Consider the following 26,808-nt stretch of genomic DNA (forward strand, 5'->3'; position numbering starts at 1 on the left):
TTTGGGCCCATAACACTAACACCCCCAAGTATAAAGTCTATTGGCCATAAATGGGTCTTTGTTAGAAAGCGTAATAAGAAAAATGAGGTTGTTAGATACAAAAGTTTCTCACAATGCCCTAGAATCGACTACGAGGAGACATATTCTCCCGTAATGGACGTTATAACGTTCCGCTACCTTGTCAATTTGGTAGTTTCTGAAAAACTTGACATGCAGCTTATGGATGTGGTTACAGCATATCTCTATGGGGATCTAGATTCAGAGAGAGAGAGAGAGAGAGAGAGAGAGATATATATATATATATATATATATATATATATATATGAAGGTTCCATATGGACTTCAATTACCCAAGTCAAGAGGCTCTAAACCACGGAGCGCGTTTTCAATAAGATTGAGACGCTCACTATATGGATTGAAATAATCCGGACGGATGTGGCATCCATCATGCTGAGGAGTTCGTGTCCGGCGGTTGCATCGACCAGCTGATCGATACGAGGTAGCGGGAAACTATCTTTTGGGCATGCCTTGTTTAGGTTTTTGAAGTCGACGCACATCCGCCACTTGCCGCTGGGCTTCTTCACCATTACCAGATTTGAGATCCATTGGGGGTAGATGACCTGGCGGATGAATCCAATGTCCCGTAGTTTGGCGACCTCTTGTCCGATTGCCCGGTATTTTTCCTCATCAAAGGCCCTCCGCTTCTGCTTGATAGGATAGAAAGAGGGTTTGATGGTCAGTTTATGGGTGATTATTTCAGTGGAGATGCCAGGCATGTCTGCATAGGACCATGCAAAGACGGTGGCGTTGTCACGTAAGAACTGAGTGAGTTCTGCCTCCACTTCTGGGTCTAGCTGGGAGCCTATGCGGACTGTCCTCTCAGGATGCTCGTCTGAGATGCAGACGGCCTTCAGTGACGTGTCCGGGTTGACCGGCTCCTTCATTACATATTTCTTCTCTTCATCTCTAGGATCCTCAAAGATATTCGGTGGTGGTGGGTCATTACCCACTGCCAGGATTTCATGGCGGCGCGTTGACTGCGCTACAGATGTTGAATAGCATTCTCGTGCCAGCTGTTGGCTTCCCCTCACACAGCCTGTGCCATTGGGCGTGGGGAACTTCATGAGAAGCATGTATCCGGCAATGATGCACTTGAGCTTATTAAGCGCTGGTCGACCAATGATGGCGTTGTACGAACTGGGACAGTCGACGATAATGAATTCCGTGTGCACCTCCGCCATACAGGGACTAGTGCCAATAACTAGTCGCATGTAATCCGACCCTAGTGGTTGTGTGATGTCTCCGGAGAAGCTGAGCAGCGGCTCATGATCCTGGAGTAGTTTCTTGTTCCGCTTGAGGTGGTCGTAGCAGCCACTGAAGATGACGTTGACAGCGGATCCGCTATCTACCAAGATTCTCCCCACCGAGAATTTGCCAAGAATGGCATCGACTAAGAATGGGTCGTCATGGGGTAAATGTACTCCGCGCTCCTCCTCCTCTGAAAAGGTGATAGGTTCCCATCCTGACTTCGGGAGTTTAGCGGATCTTTCATAGCGGATGTTGCAAACCTCCTTTGGGTGGTTAGCGCGTGCATAGCGCTTTCTTGCCCTGTGAGACATGCTGGTGATTGGAGCACCGCCATCGATGGTGTTGATGCGGCCCAAGGTCTCTACGTTGGCAATTACTGGCGGTGGTTGGCGTACCTTGAACTGCTCCAACTTGCCGTCACGGTATAAAGTCTCAATGGCTGTTTTGAGGGCGTTACAGCTGTTTGTATTGTGGCCGCTGTCCGCGTGGTATTTGCACCACTTGCCGGTGTTCCTGGGTTTGCCCGTTTTTGGGTACTTTGGAGGGGGTGGCGGTGGGATCTGATCCTTGCACTGACTATAGATATCTTCATATGAGGCCGTTAGGACCGTGAAAACTGCATACCGCTGTGAGGACTCCGTCTGCTTGTTGTTGTTGTCATGAGTTGGGCGGTTTCCCTTATAAAAATGTTGTCCCTTCTGCCGCTTGGTTTGGTGGCCGCCCTGCTGCCACTCTCTTTTCTTGTCAACTGGCGGAGCTGAGGGGGGCTTATCAGCGGCTTCCTGGTGATTGGAAGATGGTTGTGCTGATTTTGCTGGCGTTGCTGGTGGTGGTGTTTCTCCATATGTGATGAATTCCGCCTGGGCGTGAATGACCGCCTCACTCATGACGTGGTCGTACGTTGCATTGGGATGGTTGTAATTGAGGTGATAGAGGAACGGTCCCTTGAGGAGTCCCTTCCTGAAGGCTGCCGACGCCATAGTTTTGTCCAGGTCGCGGCACTGAGATGCTGCCGCTCGCCATCTTGTGACAAAGGCCTTCAATGACTCGTCCTCCCCCTGTTTGACGCTGAACAGCTGACTTGTGTTGTGATGTCCGGCAGACAATAGGATGAAGCGGGAGAGGAAAGCATGCGACAGTGCATGGAATGAGCCGACCGATCCTGGCGGACATTCAAAAAACCAGTTCATTGCTTCGCCGTCCAATGTTTCGCTGAACAGATGGCACAGGGTGGCGTCGTCGAATCCCTTGTTGTTGGTGACCTTCTTGAAGGTGTCCATGTGGACAAAGGGATCGGTCATTCCGCCATATGGCGACATTTTTGGGGTCTTTGCATATGTTGGCCTGACGGCCTGTAGGATCGCGGCGGAAAAGGGGCCGGGTCTGGAAGTGAACAGCGGGTTCCGAGTTGATGTCGGGACGCCCGTCTCCGCCCGGATTAACCTCTGCTCCAGTTGGTGCATCCTTTCCAATAACTGGGCGGTTGCATCGCCGGCGGAATCGGCCTGACTCCCCCGCCGAGTTGGCTTGCGCCTAGGTATGGGCGGATCATTCTCAGTCCTTGCCCTGACATTCAAGCTGTTGGCGTGCGGAAGGGATTCCGCCGTATGTTCTAACATTAGTTGGGGTATGGGCGGTGGTCCCATTCCTGACAACCCTGGTGGGTTCAGCGGTACGTGCGTTTGTATGACTGGCCCTGGCGCTGCCGTGCCGGCGCTGGGTCGACTACGCCTGGTACTGCGTGACTGTTCGCTCTGTGCCTGGCGGTCGGTGGCCGCCAAAGTGTTTTTTAGTTCCTCAAAACGTGTCATGAGCGCAGCCACCTGTCTTTGGGCGTCGGCCTTCTCTCTACGCTCCTCCTCACGCTCCCTGTTTGCCTTATGAAGATCCGCCAGTGCTATCTCGTACATGGTGACGAGATCCTGGCCTGACGGGCGGCTGCTGCCTGGGTTTTCCTCACCACCGGGATTGGCCGGGGTTGTGAATAGTGCGCGGTTAACGCCGATCGCGGGGTCGGAGGGCTGGGGAATGGCGGGGAGCTCCGCCTGCTCTTCAGCGTTTCCCCCGCTGTCGTTAGTCATGATGATTGTAGCGGGATGACCTTTAGTTCAAGGATTCCCACAGACGGCGCCAATGTTAATGTCTGAAAGTCTAGCGGTGGCCAAACCTTAGTTAACGCTGATCCGGTGGGCGGATCGATACTTGTACTTATGTTGTGATTCCTGTTACCTGTCAAGTAAAATACAACGGGCGTCAGAGGGAGACCGCGCTGGGCGGTCTTCAACTCTCCGATGCCTAAGTTAGTCAATGTATTTATGTTGACTAAATAACCGTAGGTAAGTACTGAATGCGTGATTAATGAGGAGAGAGGAGAGAACCTTTTATAGGTGAGGAAGAGACTGATCTTGTCTTTGTTTTCGATGTGGGACTGATATGCTTCAGTTCTTAGTTTCAGAAGCTTCTGATGCTTAACTTGGCGCGGCGCGTGGCGGCGCGTGGGTGGCGATCTGGAGGCGGTCCGACGCCGAGGCTGTAGCCCGCCTGGCAGTGTGTTCGCATGTCATTCCTTTGGTTGGAATTAGTACCTTTGGCGGTACAATGAGCATGGCCCATTATAGCTAATTATGTTTGCAAATGTACACGTATGTACAACCGTCTAAGTGACTACTTGACTGGGAAGGGATATTTAAATAATGAAATATGCCCATTCATGTTTATTAAAAGGACAAGTTACGAATTTGCAATTGTAGCAGTTTATGTCAATGACATGAACCTAATTGGAACTCTAGATGAGTTAAAAAAAAACTGCTAAGTACTTGAAATCCAAATTTCAGATGAAAAATCTTGGGAAAACAAGGTTTTGCCTGGGACTAGAACTCGAGCACCGTAGTGATGAGATTATGATCCATCAGTCAACATATACTCAAAAATTATTAAGGCGCTTTAATGAAGATAAAGCAAAGCCTGTGAGTACTCCCATGATCGGCCATAGTCTGGAGCCCGGAAAAGATCCGTTTCGTCCAAGGGTTGAGGACGAAGACTTATTAGAGGCTGAAGTGCCCTATCTAAGTGCAGTAGGCTCATTATTGTACTTAGCTCAATGCACAAGATCGGTTATCTCATTTCAAGTGAACTTGTTAGCTCGACATAGTTCTATGCCAACAAACCGTCATTGGATTGGTATAAAGACAATCTTTCGATACTTGAGAGGTACGATTGATATGGGCTTGTTTTATCCCTACAGAGAGAAAAGAAATGACGAAAGTGTGGGATCGAACCCCACAAGGCAAAGTACCACATTCCGTGCTCCTCCTCCCTTCCATCAAAATGACAACGATGTCTTGATGGGTTTTGCTGATGCAGGGTATCTCTCTTACCCTCACAAAAGTCGCTCCCAAACAGGTTATGTCTTTACCATGGGAAGCACAGCGATATCTTGGAGGTGTACAAAGCAGACCCTTGTTGTTAGTTCCTCAAATCATGCAAAGATTATTGCTCTACATGAAGCCGTGTGAAAATGCATATGGCTAAGGTCTATAGTTAGACACATTCGAGGAACTTTTGGTTTGAAGCCTACCACAGATGAACCTACATGCATTTATGAAGATAATGCAGCTTGTATTGAGCAAATGAAGTTAGGTTTCATCAAGGGAGACAACACCAAACATATATCGCCTAAATTCTTTCACAATCAGCAACAACAAGCACTTCTAAATATTGAAGTGAACCAAATCCGATCAGAGGATAATGTAGCGGACTTATTTACTAAGTCGTTACCAAAATCCACCTTCGAGAAACATGTGAAGAGCATCAGATTGATAAAGTTATCCGAACTCCCATGATTGTAGCAATCAGGGGGAGATATTGACATCAGGGGGAGGTATGATATCTACATGTTCGATCTCGTAGAGTGAATGACGTGTTGTGCTCTTTTTGCCCTTCAACCAGCGTTATTTTTGTCCTACAGGGTTTTTGTTAGCTGGCAAGGTTTTTAGTGAGGCAACGATCAAAGCGTCATCACCAAGTTTGAGCGGAATAAGGGGGAGTGTTGAAGGATGTTGACATAATGTGTGCCTCTACAAACTAGGGTTTAGAGTTGTAATAGGAAAATATTCTAGGTATTCAATTGTATTCGGATTCTTACCTTTTGTATACCTTGCAACTCCCTATATAAGGGCTCCTATTATCAATAATAAACACATGATTACAATTCTCTACAACAATAGTAAAATTAATCTGGTGAGCTTAATTAATTTTTCCACTACATTCAGTCTTAATCATGATTACAATTCTTCCAGTTGAAAGCAAGAACTGATCGCTCTGCTACTATATTCCTATTTCTATAAACATATTAATTTGTACCTTGAACTTCAAAGTTTGGGAGCTGGACTAAATTATTTAATGTCTGCAAGACATATCTCACTACTGGGGATCAGATGTAAGATAACTTCAATTCTTCAATTTTAAGCTCTTTAATCGTTTACAAGTCACCAGATAAAAGTATATAAAACACTATTTATATCTATAAATCTCTGAAGAGATCCTTCAGATTGTATAGACCCAAGGGCTTAGAGTCATCTTCCCCACTCCACATTTGATAAGCCAATTGGCTATAAACTTTTTCAGTCAGATGGAAAGAGTCCCAAAACAGATATTCATTAGGGTTTTCGCACAACTCAAACTCCTTCACGATTCTTTTCCCTCCACAGCTGAACACCCCTCGAAACTGACCTGTTCCGCAGCATGCTGATTTTCCTTCTTTAAAACCTTCATCATATGTACACACAATATATCCATTAATTAAATTTATCCAGATCACGAATTCACGATTAATCATCTTAATTAACCACCAAATTTAAAATCTAATAAAAAGTTAAGATGGTAAAGCAATTTTTGATTTGATTTTTTGTAAAGATAATGTTCAAAAGTATTCCGATCATGAAAATAGAATGTAACATGAGAGATGTAGAAGAAAAATGTAGATAGTATTCCTCTAGGCATACACTATGAAGAAAATAGATTTGCACCTCATAAAATAAATAAAAAACTGCATTATCATGTGTGCATTCTATAGAAAGTGACTATCCCTAATGCTAAATTCGCGTAAAGCCATGCCAGGACTTCTTTCTTTCTTTTTTTTGGCAATAGAAACGTTTTTTTGTTTTTTTTTTAGCAGTGAAAGAAGCTCGGTGAAGAAAACAAAAATGAAGTAAGCCAAGTTTATCCCAATGACAAAGGTCTATAAGGATTGGGGAATTGAGTCCCAATAAACCAAACCTGAAGAAGTTAAACCAACGTTTGCTAAAGCATCTGCAACTTGATTTTTTTCTCAGAATATATGAGAATCAACGAAATTACATTTGAGAAACATGAAACATATAATTATCTGATGCCACACTAAGTCTCCATGGAACAAGATAGAATTGACAGTTATTAATTATTTGATAATTAATTGGTACGTGATTACTGTACATCGGGTGCGTACCATATTTAGAAGGATGTCTGGTTCTCTGTCTAAAGTTGTGGTTCAAGTCGTAGAGTGAATATTTAAAACCCTTCAACTGACTTCCTAGTTTCCTGAGAACTTTGGAGAGAGCTTGGTTATGTAATCTGGCAAGTGATGAAACTTCTTCTAAGCAGCTCCCATTGTTTTCTTGTTTGATTATTCTCAAGCCCGGAAGACAACCTAATCTCAACAAGTTGATGAACCCAAATTTTCGACCCCCTCCTGCATAAATCTCCTGCCAAATTAGCTTTACCAGTCAGTTTAAATAACATAAAATTTTTAGAAATATTCTCTTATCAACAATTTGAAAAATGTTATATTATTGTCATACTGTTGTAGTAAATAGGTAAAATGTCTATATCATGGAGTATGCACTTAAGAAGTGGAGAATGTGTGGTTTGTATGGAATGCACATTGAGAGGTAGAGAAATTGTGTAGCAAATATACTAATGTATGTAGGGCAAATTTACACTACTTTGTAACCCTATATAAACCCCCTCAATATGAGAAGAAGACTCACCAATTCACTCTTCAGTTTCTCTGAAACACGTTATCAGCACGATATTGCTCTAGAATTAGAATCGAAATCGATTAGAGTAGTGAAAGTTCATGATCCGAACTAGGTCATTTTTACCAACCTTACAAGAAACCCCCAAATCCTATCACATATCAAAGCCCTTGATCCCAGAAGCTCAGAACCGGTTTCAGAACCCCCAGAACCGGCCGGAAACCTGCCGAACCGGCTGCCGGAAGTTCTGAACCGCTGTCCGAGTGCTGCCGAGCCCCTGCCGAGTGCTGCCGAGCCCCTGCCGAAGTGCTGCCGACAGCCCCTGCCTACCCCCTGCAGACCCCCTGCCGAGTGCTGCCGAGCCCCTGCCGAAGTGCTGCCGACAGCCCCTGCATACCCCCCTGCACACCACCTGCCGAGACCTGCCGAGCACCTGCCGACAGCTGCCGAGACCCCTGCCGAGCACCTGCCGACAGCCTGCCGAGCACCTGCCGAGCACCTGCCGACAGATCTGCCGAGACATTTTCCGGCAACTTTTCCGGTCACTTTTCCGGCAACTTTTCCGGCCACTTTCCGGCAACTTTTCCGGCCACTTTTCGGACACTTTTTCCGGTCAATTCTTAAGTTAAACTTTTCTAAAAGTTCCCGTTTTTGAAGTTTTTATTACTTTTCTCTTCTTTTCACGGGGACTTCCAACATCCCTTATTCTACCCCCCTTTCTTCTTCATAGGGGAGACCAAAAAGGCCGAACTGTGGGGGTTCGTGCTCACTCCAAGCTTGGAGCTTGTAGAGTCCTCCAAACTTAGAGTTTGTTGAGAAGAAAACAATCGACCACATACATCATTGTTTCGATTTAATCCAAAACCCCTCTTGGAATCAAGATTTTCTTGGAAGCGACTACGCTCAGAAAATCCCTAATTTCTTGAAAGCGATTACGCTCAGAAAGTTTATAGTTTTTCGTGGTAGCCTTTTTCGCTCCGAAACTAACCCTATTTTCTTGTTGTTCTTCAGGATGAGTAACCTGAACAAGTTGAGCTTCAACCCACTAGGGACAACAGGCGCAGGATACCACAGGTGGATCCGTGATATGCGCCAGCATCTTAAGGCTGATGGGATCCTGAGTACGATCCAAGAGCCGAGTCAGGACGTGCTTACTCCTCAACAAGCTCTTGCTTTTGAAGCAAATAGAGCGAAGAGAGAGGCTAATGAAGCAAAAGCCATCATTCTCATGACAAGGCACATGAATGACGCGCTCCAAAATGAGTACCTCAATGAGGAAGACCCAAGAAAGCTATGGGTAGAACTCGAGCAGCGTTTTGGCAACGTCCGTGATTCCCTGCTTCCCGACTTAGAAGAGAGATGGCAAAGCCTCCGCTTCTGTGATTTCAAGACAGTTCTTGACTACAATTCGGAAGCACTTCGTATCAAGTCTATGATGGAATTCTGTGGACATCAAATCACTGATACGATGTTGATCGAGAAAACTCTCTCTACCTTCCCTGTCTCTGCATTAATGATAGCTAAAAACTATCGAATTGATATCAATGCTAGAAGCATCACAAGATTTCATGAGCTAATTGGTGTCATGAACGTAGCTGAAAAGCACGACAACATACTTGTGAAGAACTATAACTCTAGACCCGTGGGAACCAAGTCAATTCCGGAGTCTAATTATAGTCGCACCTCCAAGGGAGGACGCAAGGAGCGAAACCCTAAAAGAAGGGATAATTATGGACGTTCAGGTCCATATTCTCGCCCTAAAGAGGAAGGAAACCGCCAAGATAGGCGTGAACGGAACCGTGGAGGTAAACGTGTGAAGAGAGAGCGAGGCCAAGCCTCCGGTTATGGTGATAACACCACCAATGGAAACAACCGTTTTCAAAGTGCTCCTAAAGCACCTCGATCAAGGGAACCTGACCATAATGATGCTTGTCTCCGATGTGGACTACCTGGACATTGGGCAAGGGCATGTAAAGCATCCCAGAATGTTGCAAACGCGTACAAAATGTATCGTGAAGCAAGGGAGGCAAATTACATGGAACAAGAAGATCAAGATGGCAATCTCGATCTAAGGGTGGAAGACGACAAAAATCAAAACCCAGAAACTGGCGATTTTGATTAAGTCTTTCATTTTCCAAGAGATGTAGGCAATCGCCACATTATCCTATAGTAGATGCCAATGGGATTAATCTTTCTTCAAAAGTAGGCGTACTCAATGTAATTGTGATGTCTAGGAAGGTTTTGAGATAATTGGTACTTAAGCGAGCCTTTGCTCCACCAACATCTCTCTACTCACCTGGTCACCTTTGCATTGGAATTACCGAAAGAAGTTAGACGACTACCATTGCTTTGCATTAACTAAGTTTATTGGATTACGCTTTCTTTGATGAAATAAATGATGATGTAATTCCGTTTGGCTTATTAATAAAAGTTGAGTTCTTTCCTTTATGACTCCTTTTTAATTACGAGCTTTTCTCTTAAGGAATGGATGAACTACAATGTCTCGCTGATAGTGCGACTACGCACACCATTCTACGGCATAGGCAATTATTCTTGGAGATGTTGCCTACATATTCCACTATGACTACGATGGCTGGGCCATCAGGTTTAGTTCAAGGACATGGAATGGCCCAATTCCTATTGCCAAATGGCACCTTGATTAAAGTCACTGAAGCTCTCTATGCTCCTAAGGCAAATCGAACCTTATTGAGCTTTAAAGATTTAAGAGCCAACGGATTCCATGCGGAAACACATACTGAGAACGGAAAAGAGTTCCTTTGCATTACCTCTAATGATTGCGGACGAAAGCGCATCTTAGAGAAACTTATGTGTCAATCTAGTGGACTTTATGTCACTACAATTCGACCAATTGAATCCAATAATGTCATAAGAGAAGATCTCTTGGATTCTGACACATATTGGCTTTGGCATGACCGACTAGGGCACCCAGGTCGTGATATGATGCTCCGTATACTAAAGACTTCACACGGACATCCATTCTTCAGAGTGAGAAGAAGCAAGAATCGAGAATTGATTCCTGGACTTAACAAGACCGCAACAATTGCAGCATCTGGTGCTGCAGCCGTCTTGGGGCGCCATAAGGTTGGCCAAGTCCCATGTGATGACACCAACCATGAGCATAACGCCATGATTGTTCCTCCAAATGGCTACAATGCCATAGAAGGAGATGTAGTCACACATTTTGCTTCTAATAGCGTTACAGACGCTCAGGCCCAACCAAAATCCTCATTGGTTGCTTCTAAGGCCCCTCGCTCATTTTGCAAAGCCTGTTCCTTCGGGAAATTAGGACCGAGACCATCCTACGCAAAGGATCCTAAAATACTCATTCCGTTCTTACAGAGAATCCAAGGGGATATCTGTGGACCAATTCAACCATCATGCGGACCTTTCAAATACTTTATGGTATTGGTTGATGCGTCGACACGCTGGTCACATGTCGCGCTGTTGTCCACTCGAAATGCTACTTATGCTAAACTCCTCGCCCAGATTATCCGTCTACGGGCTCACTACCCTGACCATCCAATTAAGTCAATTCGACTTGATAATGCTGGGGAGTTTACATCGAAAACATTCGATGACTATTGCATGTCACTGGGGATTGATGTAGAACATCCAGTTCCCCATGTTCATACCCAAAATGGTCTCGCAGAAGCTGCTATCAAACGACTACAAATGATAGCACGGACATTGGTAATGCACACTAATCTTCCTGTTTCTGCTTGGGGATATGCAATATTACATGCAGCGACGCTAATTCGTCTACGACCCACTGCAACCCAATCTTACTCTGCGTTACAGCTAGTGACTGGGTACGAGCCTAATATCTCGCACTTACGCATTTTTGGGTGTACTATTTATGTGCCTATTACGCCGCCACAGCGTACTAAGATGGGTCCACAACGACGAATGAGCATTTATGTTGGATATGAATCTCCAACTATCGTCCGCTATCTTGAACCCTTGACAGGCGATCTCTTTACCGCTAGATTTGCGGATTGTCACTTTGATGAGACAGTTTTCCCATCATTAGGGGGAGATAAGAACACAAATGTTCAACAGGAACGACAGGAATTGTCGTGGTCTGTCCCCACTATGTCTCATCTCGATCCCCATACCGCACAGTCCGAACTTGAAGTGAGAAAAATAATCGAGCTCCAGAACGTAGCAGACACTCTGCCTGATGCGTTTTCTGATATTGCTAAAGTGACGAGATCACACATACCTGCTGCAAACGTGCCTGCAAGGATTGATGTCCCGAATAATGGACATAACGCCACTCCTATAACGCCAGGAGATGGCACCATTGCTCAACATGGCAATAATGTGGCATCTATGGCTGCAGGTCCCGCAAGGAAGCGCGGTAGACCGATTGGTTCGAAGGATACTCGCCCTAGAAAAAGAGCGAATGAGGCACAAATAAATCCTTTGATCATCGATACTCAAAATCCGTCCCATGAGAATGTTCCGGATTATGGTTATGTCCAAGAGACATCATTGGGGGACGCCTCAGTGTCAGAACCTATCCATGAGAACATAGAGATCTCTGTAAATTACACTAGTGTACATGGGACGTGGGAAAGAAACTCCATCATCATTGATGATGTATTCGCGTATTCAGTGGCGCGTGAGATTATTGAGACCGATGACATCGAACCACGCTCCGTTGATGAATGTCAACGTAGAGCTGATTGGCCAAAATGGAAAGATGCGATCCAGGCAGAACTTGATTCTCTAACGAAAAGAAAGGTATTTGGCAAAATTGTACCAATACCACCCAACACCAAACCAGTTGGTCACAAATGGGTATTCGTTAGAAAGCGTAATGAGAAAAACGAGATTGTAAGATACAAAGCTCGTCTCGTGGCGCAAGGCTTCTCACAACGCCCTGGAATCGACTACGAGGAGACCTACTCTCCCGTAATGGACGTTATTACGTTCCGCTACCTTGTCAGTTTGGTAGTTTCCGAAAAACTGAACATGCAGCTTATGGATGTGGTTACTGCATATCTATATGGGGATCTAGATACGGAGATATACATGAATATTCCAGATGGAATTCAACTACCCAAATCAAGTGGCTCTAATCCACGGAGCGCGTTTGCAATTAGATTGAAACGCTCACTATATGGATTAAAACAATCCGGACGGATGTGGTATAACCGTCTAAGTGACTACTTGATTGGTAAGGGATATGTCAATAACGAACTATGCCCATGTGTGTTCATAAAAAGGACAAGTTCCGGATTTTCAATAGTAGCGGTTTATGTCGATGACATGAACATAATTGGCACCCTTAAAGAGTTAAGGGAAACCGCTGAACACTTGAAATCCGAGTTTGAGATGAAAGATCTTGGGAAAACACGGTTTTGCCTCGGTTTAGAACTTGAGCACCGTAGAGATGGTATCCTGATTCATCAATCAGCTTATACCCAAAAGATGCTTAGGCGTTTCAACACTGACAAAATTAAGCCTTCAAGCACCCCAATGGTCGTCCGTAGTCTTGATCCAAAGAATGATCCATTTCGTCCAAAAGATGACGATGAAGAAGTGCTAGAGGCAGAAGTGCCCTACCTAAGTGCAATAGGTGCATTATTGTACTTAGCACAATGCACGAGACCAGACATCTCATTCGCTGTGAACTTGCTAGCTAGATATAGCTCTGCGCCAACACGACGCCATTGGACTGGTGTTAAAGATATCTTTCGATACCTAAGTAGTACGATCGATATGGGCTTGTTCTATCCCTACAGAAAGAAGATGGATTCGGACCCATCAAGTGTCAGGAACGCCACACATGGTGGATTGCGTTCCCTCTCCCCATCCCAAAACGATATAAGTGTTTTGGAAGGTTTTGCTGATGCTGGGTACCTCTCTGACCCACACAAAGGTCGCTCCCAAACTGGTTATGTTTTCACCATGGGAAAAACCGCGATATCTTGGAGGTCTACAAAGCAGACCCTAGTCGCTACCTCTTCAAATCATGCAGAGATTATTGCTCTTCACGAAGCAGTTCGTGAATGTATATGGCTTCGATCCATAGTTACGCATGTTCGAAGCAATTGTGGTTTGAAGTCTACCACAGATGAGCCAACGAGCATTTATGAAGATAATGCTGCTTGCATTGAACAAATGAAGCAAGGTTACATCAAAGGCGACAACACCAAGCACATATCGCCCAAATTCTTCTACAATCAGCAACAACAGAAGCTCCTCAAGATCAAAGTGAACCAGGTTCGATCTGAGGACAATGTGGCAGACTTGTTCACTAAGTCATTGCCTAAATCCACGTTCGAGAAACATGTGGCAAGAATTGGCTTGCGGAAATTATCTGAACTCCCATGATCGTTGTCATCAGGGGGAGGCACAGACATCAGGGGGAGATGTCTACATGTTCGTCTCAAAAGCGTGAAGGGTGTGTTGTGCTCTTTTTCCCTTTCGACCGAGGTTATTTTTATCCCACTGGGTTTTTGTTACTCGGCAAGGTTTTTAATGAGGCAACAAGAGAAGCACCATGTTATCCAGAAACAAACTCCACACTCAACGCGCGTTGTGCTCTTTTTCTCCTTCGACCAAGGTTGTTTTTCCCACAGGGTTTTATTACTTGGCAAGGTTTTTAACGAGGCAAATTAGAAGCGCACCTCCAAGACAATACTACTGACATGATATATCCAAGGGGGAGTGTTGTAGTAAATAGGTAAAATGTCTATATCATGGAGTATGCACTTAAGAAGTGGAGAATGTGTGGTTTGTATGGAATGCACATTGAGAGGTAGAGAAATTGTGTAGCAAATATACTAATGTATGTAGGGCAAATTTACACTACTTTGTAACCCTATATAAACCCCCTCAATATGAGAAGAAGACTCACCAATTCACTCTTCAGTTTCTCTGAAACACATACTAGTTTTTAGTCTCCGATCACATTAGAATCATAAGTAACTATAAACAAAGAGTCAGAATAACAACATATCATGTTATTTGACAAGAAAAGATTACTCTATAAAATATAGTAAAATAGTGATTCATACTTGGATGATGGTTGTCAAATTGCCAATGACCATTCCAACGTATTCTGAGTGAGAGTGGGACTTGAAAATGGGGGAGTCGATCAAGAAAGGGCTCATGTAATCGTTGGTTCCGATGTTAAACAAGTAGACGGCTCTTGACAGTGCCATTTTGGCTTCAGCATCGCCCAACTTGTGTCTGAACCAGGTCTCTACCTTCTTGTAATTTCTTAGTTGTGTTTTCAGATCAATCACCTGCCAAAGGAGAATATGAAGTGGTCCATGTACATGCAAGCTAGTCTTTTGCACTTTTCAAGTTAATTAAAATATAGGATTAATTTCAGTTTACCCCCCTGAAGTTAGGGGTCGTCATCATGTTAGTCCCTCGAGTTTCAATTTAATCAGTAACACCCTTGTACTCTCCAAATTCATCACCCGTGTCCAATTTCTACTATTCCGTCCAATTTTGACCGTTAAGTTTGACTTTTGAGGGCTAAAATGGTCATTTCAAGACAAAAAAAAAACAAAAAACAAAAAGAATTTTTTTTCTTTTTTCGTTTTTATTTTTTTGCATTTTTTTTCTGTTTTTTTTCTTTCATTTTTCTTTTCTTTTTCTTCGCTTATTATTATTATTATTATTATTTTTTTTTTTTAAAATAATTTTGCCTTCAACCTATACACCACAAGTTATAATAGGTTTATAAAAACAAAAACAAAAACTCTAGGTGGTCAAAAAGCAGCTCGCTGGTCTACGATATTTGTGATATATCTCCGATAAAGCAACGAATTTTAGGATATATCCCCAATAAAGTGAAGAAATATCTATAAAATATGATTAAAAAAATAAATACATATATCTTCATTTTATTGGGGATATATCCTAAAATTCTTCGCTTTATCGGAGATGTTCCACAAATATCGTAAACCAGCGAGCGAAGAATTTTAGGATATATCCCCAATAAAGTGAAGAAATATCTGTATTTAATTATATTTTACAAATATTTCTTCACTTTATTGGGGATATATCCTATTATTCTTCACTTTATAAACCTATTATATTTTATAGATATATTTTACAAATATATCCTAAAATTTTTCGCTGGCTGGTTACAAATAAACCCTATAATAGGTTTATAAAAACAAAAACAAAAATACTCTAGGTGGTCAAAAAGTCGCTCGCTGGTCTACGATATTTGTGATATATCTCCGATAAAGCGAAAAATTTTAGGATATATTTGTAAAATAAATCTATAAAATATAATAGGTGTAAAATATATCCTATAATAGGTTTAAAATATAGGTTTAAAATATAATAGGTTTAAATATAATAGGTTTAAAATATAAAATAGGTTTAAACCTGATAGGAGCATTTTAATGCGACGTTTTACTTGTTTTTCCCTACATTTCTTGCGTTATTTCCTTATTAAAACCCTGTTTAGGAAAGTTTTCATTCTTTGATTGGGAAAGTTCCTATTTGTAGAAAGTTTCTATTTATCATTTTTAGTAAGTTGCCATTTTTCATTTTAAGAAAGTTTCTATTTTTCTTATTAGTTTCTATTTTTAGGACCTCCAAGCAAGTGGAAAATCTTGAGGAGGAAAATCAAAGTTGCAACCAAGTGGAAAATCTTGAGGAGGAAAATCAAAGTTGCAACTAAGTGGAAAATCTTGAGGAGGAAAATCAAAGTTGCAACTAAGTGGAAAATCTTGAGGAGGAAAATCAAAGTTGCAACCAAGTGGAAAATCTTGAGGAGGAAAATCAAAGTTGCAACCAAGTGGAAAATCTTGAGGAGGAAAATCAATTCAAGTTGAACAAGTGATAAACAAGTGGGAAGATATTTTTTACAAATTTGTCTAACATATCTAGCCCTTCATTTATGTTCATCTCCACCCTCCATTCATCATTTTTTGTGCTATAAATACACTTCTCCTCTCACTCTCAAAATACCAATTCCTTCATCCATTCCATCTTCTTTGTCTCTCCATTTCCTTTCCATTTTCCCACCAATTCCTTCATCCATCTCATCTTCTTTGTCTCTCCATTTCCTTTTCATTTTTCTCTCCATTCTCTAGTTTTAAGTTTCTGCATTTTCAAGCAAGGAGAGGAAGAAGAAGAAGGAGCCGTGAAGATCATATCCTCCATCATCCACCTTGAAGGCTTGCTTCCAAGATTCAAGATCCAACCATCTAACTCTCCATCTCCATCTCCACTCATGGTGTAATTCGTTCCTTTTCCTTGTAACCTTTTTGGTTTCCTTGTTTGATTTCGTATGAACTTGTTTCTAGTTAACAATAATGTTTAGGGCAAAGTTTAAGCCCAATTTCTATGTTTAAATAAAGTTTTCGAATTCTATAATTGTGATTCTAAGTTGCTTATGTGAGTTTGTTCGATTAAATTTGCTTTACAGAAAACTTTTATATGTTTATCTTATTTGGGTCGACACTTATAGGATTTGCATGTAATTGGTGCTAGGTTTAAGAACATGAAATCGACTTTTCGTTTTGTGTAACTTGAATCAAAAGTAGTAAAGGTTCTGGACAAGAATCGAATTTAATTGAAGAGGATTGCAATTAGGTGGACTTTTCCATAACTAAGTTGTACACTTGAGTTGATAGCCTTTCTCTATGTCTAATGCGTTGAACATGTCATGATTGACTAGCTTTCTAGGGCTTGATTGCATGTTTGATAGGATTAATCTAGGTGCTTTCGCTTAGGTTAATTAGCATTGAAAAGTAAAATATGGGAAATCATTTTCTTTCGAATGTTTCACATGATCAACTCCTCTCTCATGACTTGGAAGAACAATTATAGGGTTTGAATCGAATTTGATTACATGGAATTGATTTTGATCTTTGTTCCTTACGTTCCACCCTTGTATATATGTTTTTACATTTTCTTTATTTTATTTATCTTAATTTTCAATTCTATAATTCTTAAACCCCCCCCCTTTTTATTTTGTTACTTGTATATATTTCTATTCTTTATTTTATTTTTGTAAATAATACTTTATTATTTTAATTCTTTATTTGTTTATACAATTGTATATATTTATATTCTTTATTTTATTTTTGTAAATAATACTTTTCTTTATTTGTTTCACAATGACAGGTGTACCCTCAATCCCCGGAATAGAACGATCCCTATTTGCTTATACTACTAACGACATTTCAGGGTTAAATTGTGCGCTTGCTTTGAGCGCATCAATTTTTGGCGCCGTTGCCGGGGATTGAAAAATCACTTGTTAAATTGTGTCATTTATTGTATATATTTGTTGTTTAAAAATTGTTTGAAACTTAGTTTAAATTAACTAGGATGTTATTTATATTATTGAACACGAATTTTAATTGTAGGTTGTAAATTGAGAGGAATAGGTGAAGTCTCTTTTGTTAATATTGGCCTAAACCCCTTATTGGTACCTAGCTCAGGTCCCTTAAGGTTGAGGGCGGCCTTTATTAACACTTGTTGAACTGTCTTCACACTTATGAACTTTTTCATCTTAGTAAGCATAGCCTATGTGGAATGGTGTCTAGGAAGGGGACAACGTTCATGACGGGTTTTTGAATCCAGAAGTGCTTGCAAATGGGCCTAAACCACTATGTGGGAGTAGCTCATGCCAAAATGGATTTTTCCTCTCGTGTTCGTCCTCCCCCACCTGGCCATTTCAGTAAGGTTGCCCAACGATTTGAAAGGGAGTTTGTGTCTAGGCGACTATACTTGGGCCGCACGTCCACTTGATTTACCGCTTGGAATTTGATTCGATATCAATAATGTTTATAATAAAAGAAATACTTGTGAATACTCTATATGTGTAAATTATTTTGTTGTTTCACACTTTAAACTTGTAAAAATACTTTTCACGTTTTATACTCACTTGTGTACTTAACTTGTGTCTTATGTACAATATACTTGTTAATTATACTTGTAGTTTGTAATTAATAGTTATACTTGTTTTTATTTTGTATTTCTTTGTTAATTATAGTTACTAACTTTATTTAATGTAGGTACCGTCTGGCTGCAAGACGTAAAATACAAGCGCTACTTGGGAGGCAACCCAATTCAGAATATAATCAGATTTGCTTTCTCTTTCCCTATTTCTTTTTATTTTTCTCTATTGTTTTTATTTTAGGATTTGTTTTCGTAAATGTCTTCTATCTATGCTTACTTATTTCATTGCATGCTTTTAATTGATTACATTGAAGATAATGCAATATTTAAGTGTGGGGGAAGAGATTTATATAATTGTCTTTCATTTTGAGTCCTATAAATATAACTGTCTTTCATTTTGAGTCCTATAAATATTTTTGTCTTTCATTTTGAGTCCTATATATATTTATATTTGTCTTTTATTTTTTGAGTCCTTTATATATATAAAAAAAAAACTGCATTCATTCAGTCTTATTAAATTCAGCTATTTACAAAAAAAAAAAAAAAAATAATAATAATAATAATAATAATAATAATAAAAATACTCTATACTAAACCATGTCTGCATCTCCGTAGGAGTTGAGGCTGAGCTCAAGGGAAATGCGAGAGTCACCGCCATAGCCGCTACCTCCCTCGGAAGTAGTCTTCATGTTGCCAAAGATGTCCTCACCATGCATGGGGAATAGTGGAAGGGTTTCAATCTCCTGGTGATCTCCTCCTCGTTGTTCCATGAAAGATTGTCCTCCAGTTGTGCCAAAGGAGGTAGTACTGGTATTAGTGTTGAAGGGTGAGGAGGAATATGGGTCAACACCATAGCCGACACGTGACCCAAAGTTTAGATCAATGGATCTACCATCATCAGTAGAACTAGTGGATCCAAAATTGAGATCGAGAGATCCACCAACCGGAACGTTCCGAAATTCCTTCAACTTCTGCCTCTCACGAGCCTTGAGGTTCTGGAACCAAAAGAAGACGTTTTTGTCCTCGATCTGCCCATACTGTTTCAGATGAAGGCAGATCTCTTGAATCTGCTCTGGAGTTGGGTACTTAAAACCCTTATCATAGTAAAGGCCCTTGAGGATTCTTAGTTGAGGCGGTGTGGGAGCCCACCGGTTATTAGTCCCGGCTGCTTGGTTGTTTCCTCCATCCTCGATTTGTTGCTGGGTCTGTTGCTCCATTAGTTGCAGAGTTCGTGGTTCCATGTTGATGAAGAAAGGATTTGAGTTTCGAAAGAAAGGCTGAAGGGTTGAGAGAGAAAGGCTGGAACTCGGAAGAATTTTCTTTTGGAGTGAATAGTCGCTCCCTCAGAATGCACCTATTTATAGAACGAGTGAGCGGATCTCCACCGTTGGATGGACGATCTCTGAGATTAAATCTACGCGTTGGATTAAAGTCACCCGAAAACACGGAAAAGCTGTTGGCGCGTGGAGGACACGTGAGGGAACCAAATGAATCTCGAGGAGCTGTGACAGACAAGCTACAGCAGAAAGCAGGTTTAATTGCCGTGAATCAAGGAAAAGAAAGGACGCGTGGGGGAATCAAACGAATCTCGAGGATCCGTGACTGACAAGCTATAGCCGAAAGCATGCCATAAATCCAGGAAAAGAAAGGAATATTTACACGTGGGGGAGTTTCTTGGGCCGTGAACTATCATAACTCTTCTCCTTCCCGGAGAAGCTTTGTTCAAACTGTGTGTTTGTTGAGATTTCTACCCTATTTTGTGCTTCATATATACATCTTTTTTTGTCTCCTCCAGATTTTACTAAGGTTTGTCTAAACGTGCAGTTTCAAATTCCTTCTACTTCCTCATGGCTCGAACCAAGGTTACCCCTCGCAGGGGCGTCAATCAACGCCGTGTTCTCTCTTTGGAAGAAGAAGGTCGTCAAGCGGCCACTAGAGCTGGGCTTACTCGTCCATGGGACCATCGTCCTATCCGTGAGCGTACCCGCAGTCCCCCTCCTCTGCCTCGTCGCTCTCCCAGACTGCATCCCGGAGAGTCTTCTTCATCACCAGCTGCTCGTGCTCCTCGCCCTGTGGCCACCCTGGAAAGCTTGTCGGATTCGATTGATGATTTGCGTTCCTCTCTCCGCGATGGTATTATGGTGACAGATTGGAGAGTCAATTGCATGATCGATTACATCTCTGAGATGAACTGCTCTTTGATCCGCTGTCACACTGCAATAAACAAGCTTGCTCAGGAAGTCAATAACTTGCAGAGTTATCCTCCTGGGTTTCCTCGCAAGGACGCTACTGCATCACAACATGAGGACCCGCCTCCGAAGGCTGAAACCAGCAAGAGGGCTGCCACTCGCCCGCATACCGCTCCTCCAAAGGAGTAAATGGAGGTACAAGTCTAGGCTGAAAGACTTTAAACATTAAGCGCTGCATGGGAGGCAACCCATTTCAACTGTAGCTGTGGAGGAGACATCAAACGCAGATTTGCTTTCTTGAACTCTTCCTTCTATTTTATTTTCATGAATTTTAAGCTGTTTTAGGTTTCGTTGTGTTAACTTTCTCTTCTATGCTTGATTTATGCTTTGCATGATTTATATTTGTTTATACATTGAGGACAATGCATGAATTAAGTATGGGGGAAGGGTTATTGCTTTATTGTGTTTTTAGTAGTTAGTATATAAAAAAAAAAATGAAAAATAGTTGGTGTTGGATTGTGTTTTTTGTGTTTTTAATTGATGTTGTGATACACTAAGGTATATTGGATTAAACATAGTCTTGAAAAAGGGTAGCTGTTTCAGTCCCATTGCACATCGAGACTCCCTGTTCCCGTACCTAAGTGTTGAAATTAAATTAATTTAAAAAAAAAAAAAATTGGTTACTTTTGTTTTTGTTTTTGAGTCTTAGAATGCCCTTTCAACTGTCTAGGATGATTCTATATCTCTGAAATCATGATTAAAAGAGGATCACAAAATTGAGATGATTTTTAAAATGGTATTCTTTGGTTAATTGAGATATATGAAAAATGCATGCATGTGTAGTGGATATGGATTTCGTAACCTTGGTACAGAATATGAGCATGTTAGGATGAGTTTTGATTCATAAAAGCCCATGTGAGATATTTGAGCCATGTCCCTTTTTCTTGGAGTGATAATTGAAAAATATATTCTTAATTTCTTGGCGATGTTTTGATGATCTCATTATTCTTTCATTTGATTGATTGCTTGCCATAGATTAAGTTTGATGGACTAGAAAATGCTAGAATTCGCTCTTGTGCTTGTTGAGACGTTTGTCAATACATGGCCCTGATTCTGGAAGGGATAGAGGCAACCTAGGAATTACCACCATTGCTAAATAAGCATGTGTCCCTATTTGTGCCCGTCGTGGGACTCCCTTAGATAAACCCCTTTGAGCTTACATTAAGCCTTTTTTTTCATCACCCTTAAATCCTTAACCCTGAACCTTAGTATAGCTACACTCCTACCCTTTGTTCTAAAAACTTAGCGGAGCTATATTTTGGGACTTTACTTGAAGATTTGGCATTGAGAAGAGGTGAAAGTTCAAGTGTGGGGTTAGACTTGTCCATGAAAAAAAAAAAAAAAATTATGTGAAAGCCGTGAAAAAGAAATGAAAAAGAAAAAAAAATGTGTACGGCTAGAAAATGAAAAGAAAGAAAAGAAAAAAAATGTATATGGATCTTAGTCCTCCATACTTAGTGAGTTTGGAGTTTGTTTTGAATTGAAGGCCCACTATTGGAAATTTTGGTCTTTGTCCAATTCACTAGTTCGAGGGAAGTTTAGAGTGAAGATTTGGCCCAACATGAAGACATTTGGCCCTTTCATAAAACCTCTATGGGATGTGACGTTTTGATATATCTTGATGGATTTCTAGAAGTCTCTACATCTACATGAGCTCTGCTAGGTTTTTAGGACACTTTGTGAAATTCCTTACCTTTCGTTTCTTAAAACCTTGAGCCTTGGCCCCATTACAACCCTTAATAAGACCTTCTTGATCCTTAAGATGGGACAGCCCTTGATGTGGAGATGAGTTACAAGAGTTGAACCTATGGCTTGGGTCCATCCGTGCAAGTAGTTGATATCCTTCATGAGATATTTTCAAAAAATTATATTCACAAAGTGCTTTTCGTTTCTTATATATGTGAGCTATTTGATTGCCTCAAAATATTTTCTCTCACATATAATTGAGTGATTATAAGCTTTTAAGCATGGTCTTGAATTCTGAGAGAAGAAAGAGTGGATATACCTTGTGAGGATATGAATCATACTTGTTCGAAGCATGCTTAACAGAAACCATCACCATTATTACAACCAAGTCCTACTTGTGTATGTGTGGATTATATGTTTTAATTAACTCTTGAATATCTACATATTGATTCTTGGTTGAGTGCTAATCTTGATGTTGTGAAAGTAGGAGATTTCTGAGACAAAAAGTTGAAGGGCAATAGAGTCATTGTTTTTGTAGAGTCTTTAATTTTCGTTAAGTCTTAGTGTGTGTCTTAGTATGATTTTGCTAAGGGACTAGCAAAAGCTAAGTGTGGGGGAATTTGATAGGAGCATTTTAATGCGACGTTTTACTTGTTTTTCCCTACATTTCTTGCGTTATTTCCTTATTAAAACCCTGTTTAGGAAAGTTTTCATTCTTTGATTGGGAAAGTTCCTATTTGTAGAAAGTTTCTATTTATCATTTTTAGTAAGTTGCCATTTTTCATTTTAAGAAAGTTTCTATTTTTCTTATTAGTTTCTATTTTTAGGACCTCCAAGCAAGTGGAAAATCTTGAGGAGGAAAATCAAAGTTGCAACCAAGTGGAAAATCTTGAGGAGGAAAATCAAAGTTGCAACTAAGTGGAAAATCTTGAGGAGGAAAATCAAAGTTGCAACTAAGTGGAGAATCTTGAGGAGGAAAATCAAAGTTGCAACCAAGTGGAAAATCTTGAGGAGGAAAATCAAAGTTGCAACCAAGTGGAAAATCTTGAGGAGGAAAATCAATTCAAGTTGAACAAGTGATAAACAAGTGGGAAGATATTTTTTACAAATTTGTCTAACATATCTAGCCCTTCATTTATGTTCATCTCCACCCTCCATTCATCATTTTTTGTGCTATAAATACACTTCTCCTCTCACTCTCAAAATACCAATTCCTTCATCCATTCCATCTTCTTTGTCTCTCCATTTCCTTTCCATTTTCCCACCAATTCCTTCATCCATCTCATCTTCTTTGTCTCTCCATTTCCTTTTCATTTTTCTCTCCATTCTCTAGTTTTAAGTTTCTGCATTTTCAAGCAAGGAGAGGAAGAAGAAGAAGGAGCCGTGAAGATCATATCCTCCATCATCCACCTTGAAGGCTTGCTTCCAAGATTCAAGATCCAACCATCTAACTCTCCATCTCCATCTCCACTCATGGTGTAATTCGTTCCTTTTCCTTGTAACCTTTTTGGTTTCCTTGTTTGATTTCGTATGAACTTGTTTCTAGTTAACAATAATGTTTAGGGCAAAGTTTAAGCCCAATTTCTATGTTTAAATAAAGTTTTCGAATTCTATAATTGTGATTCTAAGTTGCTTATGTGAGTTTGTTCGATTAAATTTGCTTTACAGAAAACTTTTATATGTTTATCTTATTTGGGTCGACACTTATAGGATTTGCATGTAATTGGTGCTAGGTTTAAGAACATGAAATCGACTTTTCGTTTTGTGTAACTTGAATCAAAAGTAGTAAAGGTTCTGGACAAGAATCGAATTTAATTGAAGAGGATTGCAATTAGGTGGACTTTTCCATAACTAAGTTGTACACTTGAGTTGATAGCCTTTCTCTATGTCTAATGCGTTGAACATGTCATGATTGACTAGCTTTCTAGGGCTTGATTGCATGTTTGATAGGATTAATCTAGGTGCTTTCGCTTAGGTTAATTAGCATTGAAAAGTAAAATATGGGAAATCATTTTCTTTCGAATGTTTCACATGATCAACTCCTCTCTCATGACTTGGAAGAACAATTATAGGGTTTGAATCGAATTTGATTACATGGAATTGATTTTGATCTTTGTTCCTTACGTTCCACCCTTGTATATATGTTTTTACATTTTCTTTATTTTATTTATCTTAATTTTCAATTCTATAATTCTTAAACCCCCCCCCTTTTTATTTTGTTACTTGTATATATTTCTATTCTTTATTTTATTTTTGTAAATAATACTTTATTATTTTAATTCTTTATTTGTTTATACAATTGTATATATTTATATTCTTTATTTTATTTTTGTAAATAATACTTTTCTTTATTTGTTTCACAATGACAGGTGTACCCTCAATCCCCGGAATAGAACGATCCCTATTTGCTTATACTACTAACGACATTTCAGGGTTAAATTGTGCGCTTGCTTTGAGCGCATCAAAACCCTATAATAGGTTTAAAATATAAAAAATTTCGCTTTATCGGAGATATATCACAATAAAGTGAAGAATTTTAGAATATATCCCCAATAAAGTGAAGAAATATATGTATTTATTTTTTTAATCATATTTTATAGATATTTCTTCACTTTATTGGGGATATATCCTAAAATTCTTCACTTTATAAACCTATTATATTTTACAGATATATCCTAAAATTCTTTGCTTTATCGGAGATATATTATAAATACCGTAGACCAGCGAGCGGCTTGTTGACCACCTAGAGTTTTTTTTTTTTTTTTTTATAAACCTATTATAACTTGTGGTGTATAAGTTGAAGACAAAATAAATAAATAAAATAATAATAATAATAATAATAAGCTAAGAAAAAAAAACAAGAAAATAAAAAAAATGGAAAAAAAAAGACAAAAAATGCAAAAAAAAAAAAAACAATTTTTTTTTGTTTTTATTTTTTTATTTTTTTTGTCTTGAAATGACAATTTTAACCCTCAAAAGTCAGACTTAACGGTCCAAATTGGACGGAATAGTAGAAATTGGACACGGCTGATGAATTTGGAGAGTATAAGGGTGTTACTGATTAAATTGAAACTCGAGGGACTAACATGATGACGACCCCTAACCTCAGGGGGGTAAACTGAAATTAATCCTAAAATATATATGATATTCTCTGGACACCAAGAACTTACCAAATATTTTGGCTCTATACACTTTCGCTTTATACATATTCTTTGGAAACAAAAAAACTGTGAGCTAGACCTAAAAGTCTAAGTGATTAACGGCTGATATATCAAATTGTGTCATTTTTATGCAAATTAGTTTTACTAAATTAGTAAACAAATTGGTACACCTAGTACTAATTTAGATAAAGTTAGCAGGTAAAAAAATTCTATTATGTTAACACAATATAACTAATTGATAATGAAATCCTCTATATGTAAACATTTAACATGAATTAATAGATTTATGAATAAACTTATTGTTAAATTCTAACAATAAATAAATTTTAACCGAAGAATTTACCTAAACACAACTAGATTTCTTAACCATACCTGAGAAATCATTGAGCATGTGAACATGACTGTTAATTATTATATTGAGACCTATAAATTTTATATATCTTAAGCAGCTGTGTGTCATTTCATCAGTGGTCTATTATACCATGCTGCATGATGGAGCTGTGCTACAATAGTTATATCTAAGACGTACTTGATTCATGTTTTTTAATACAAACTTGGGTGCATTCGGTCACCCATTCACCCTATAAAAGAAAGGTAAACATCTTGAAATGTCACCCCACTCTATACGTGATTTTCTCTACGATCAATAGCTAGCTACAATAACCATATATAGTCGATCATATACCAAACTCAATCATTGTAATTTCATATTCCCGAATGTGAAAACATATGCGTACCGAGCCTTGAAACGTCTCAACCAGAGCACCAGCTCCAGAAGATGCAAAATTCGCTCCGCCGGAATACTGGCGAAACCCCGGTTGCAGAAACGGCGGAATCAATGGCAGGTGAGCATACTCGGCTGTAGTACGTTGTGATAATGTTGTATATATGATTATAATATGCAGAATCAGACATCATGATTAGTTACAATCAAGCAGACAAGATATAAGTTAGCTAACCAAAAGTGGATTTGTACAACCAAGGACAACATTAAGAAAGATTTGCAAATCTCACCAATAAAGTCCGACATCAACCGCCCGTCGGAGAATCTTCCAGTTGGGAACTTGAAGTAGGTCTCTCCATAAGGCCTGAAATTGGCCTGGTCAAGAGTTGAAGTGTTGATGTAGTTGTTGTTGCCTGCATCCAAGTAAGAGTCTCCGAAGATGAAGAAAGCAACTTCATGATGATGATGAGGCTTCTCTGAATGCTGGGATTTGCTTAATCCAAAGCAACTACTTGAAAATATTAGTAGTACATGAAGAAAGAAAAGGAGGTAGACAAAGCTTTGCCTTGCCATATGTATTGTCAAATTTATATCTGACCCACAGGCACAGAAACTTTGTTTCTATTTACTTGGAATGGAATGAACAAAACAATAGCCGAGTATAAACATCATGTGTTTTTGGAAATGAAATGCATAGTGTTGGACAAGTTAATTAGTCTGCTCTAAATGAATTCTAAAGGGTTTATTTATTCTCAATC

General features: G+C 40.0%; 1 protein-coding gene across 1 annotated transcript; it reads right to left on the reverse strand.

Moving 5' to 3' along the window:
• Nucleotides 1–5,555: 5,555 nt before the first annotated feature.
• LOC112190818 (GDSL esterase/lipase 5) lies at nt 5,556–26,808 on the reverse strand. Its single transcript, XM_024330309.2, has 5 exons — nt 26,341–26,808; nt 26,064–26,185; nt 14,372–14,602; nt 6,794–7,049; nt 5,556–6,075 (listed from the first exon to the last, which is right to left on the reverse strand). Exons 1-5 carry the CDS (start codon nt 26,621–26,623, stop codon nt 5,831–5,833), a joined length of 1,137 nt encoding a protein of 378 aa, XP_024186077.1. The 5' UTR covers nt 26,624–26,808; the 3' UTR covers nt 5,556–5,830.

Source organism: Rosa chinensis, chromosome 2 (genome assembly GCF_002994745.2).
Source record: "Rosa chinensis cultivar Old Blush chromosome 2, RchiOBHm-V2, whole genome shotgun sequence".
In the NCBI taxonomy this organism is placed as follows: domain Eukaryota; kingdom Viridiplantae; phylum Streptophyta; class Magnoliopsida; order Rosales; family Rosaceae; genus Rosa; species Rosa chinensis.

Excerpts from the sequence above, each read along its gene's own strand:
- LOC112190818 (XM_024330309.2), bottom strand. The coding sequence starts at position 26,623 with ATGGCAAGGCAAAGCTTTGTCTACCTCCTTTTCTTTCTTCATGTACTA. Across the intron at positions 26,186-26,340 it reads GTTGATGTCGGACTTTATTG|CCGAGTATGCTCACCTGCCA; the intron begins GTGAGATTTGCA and ends AACGTACTACAG. Across the intron at positions 6,076-6,793 it reads CAGACATCCTTCTAAATATG|GTTTTAAAGAAGGAAAATCA; the intron begins GTACGCACCCGA and ends CATATGATGAAG.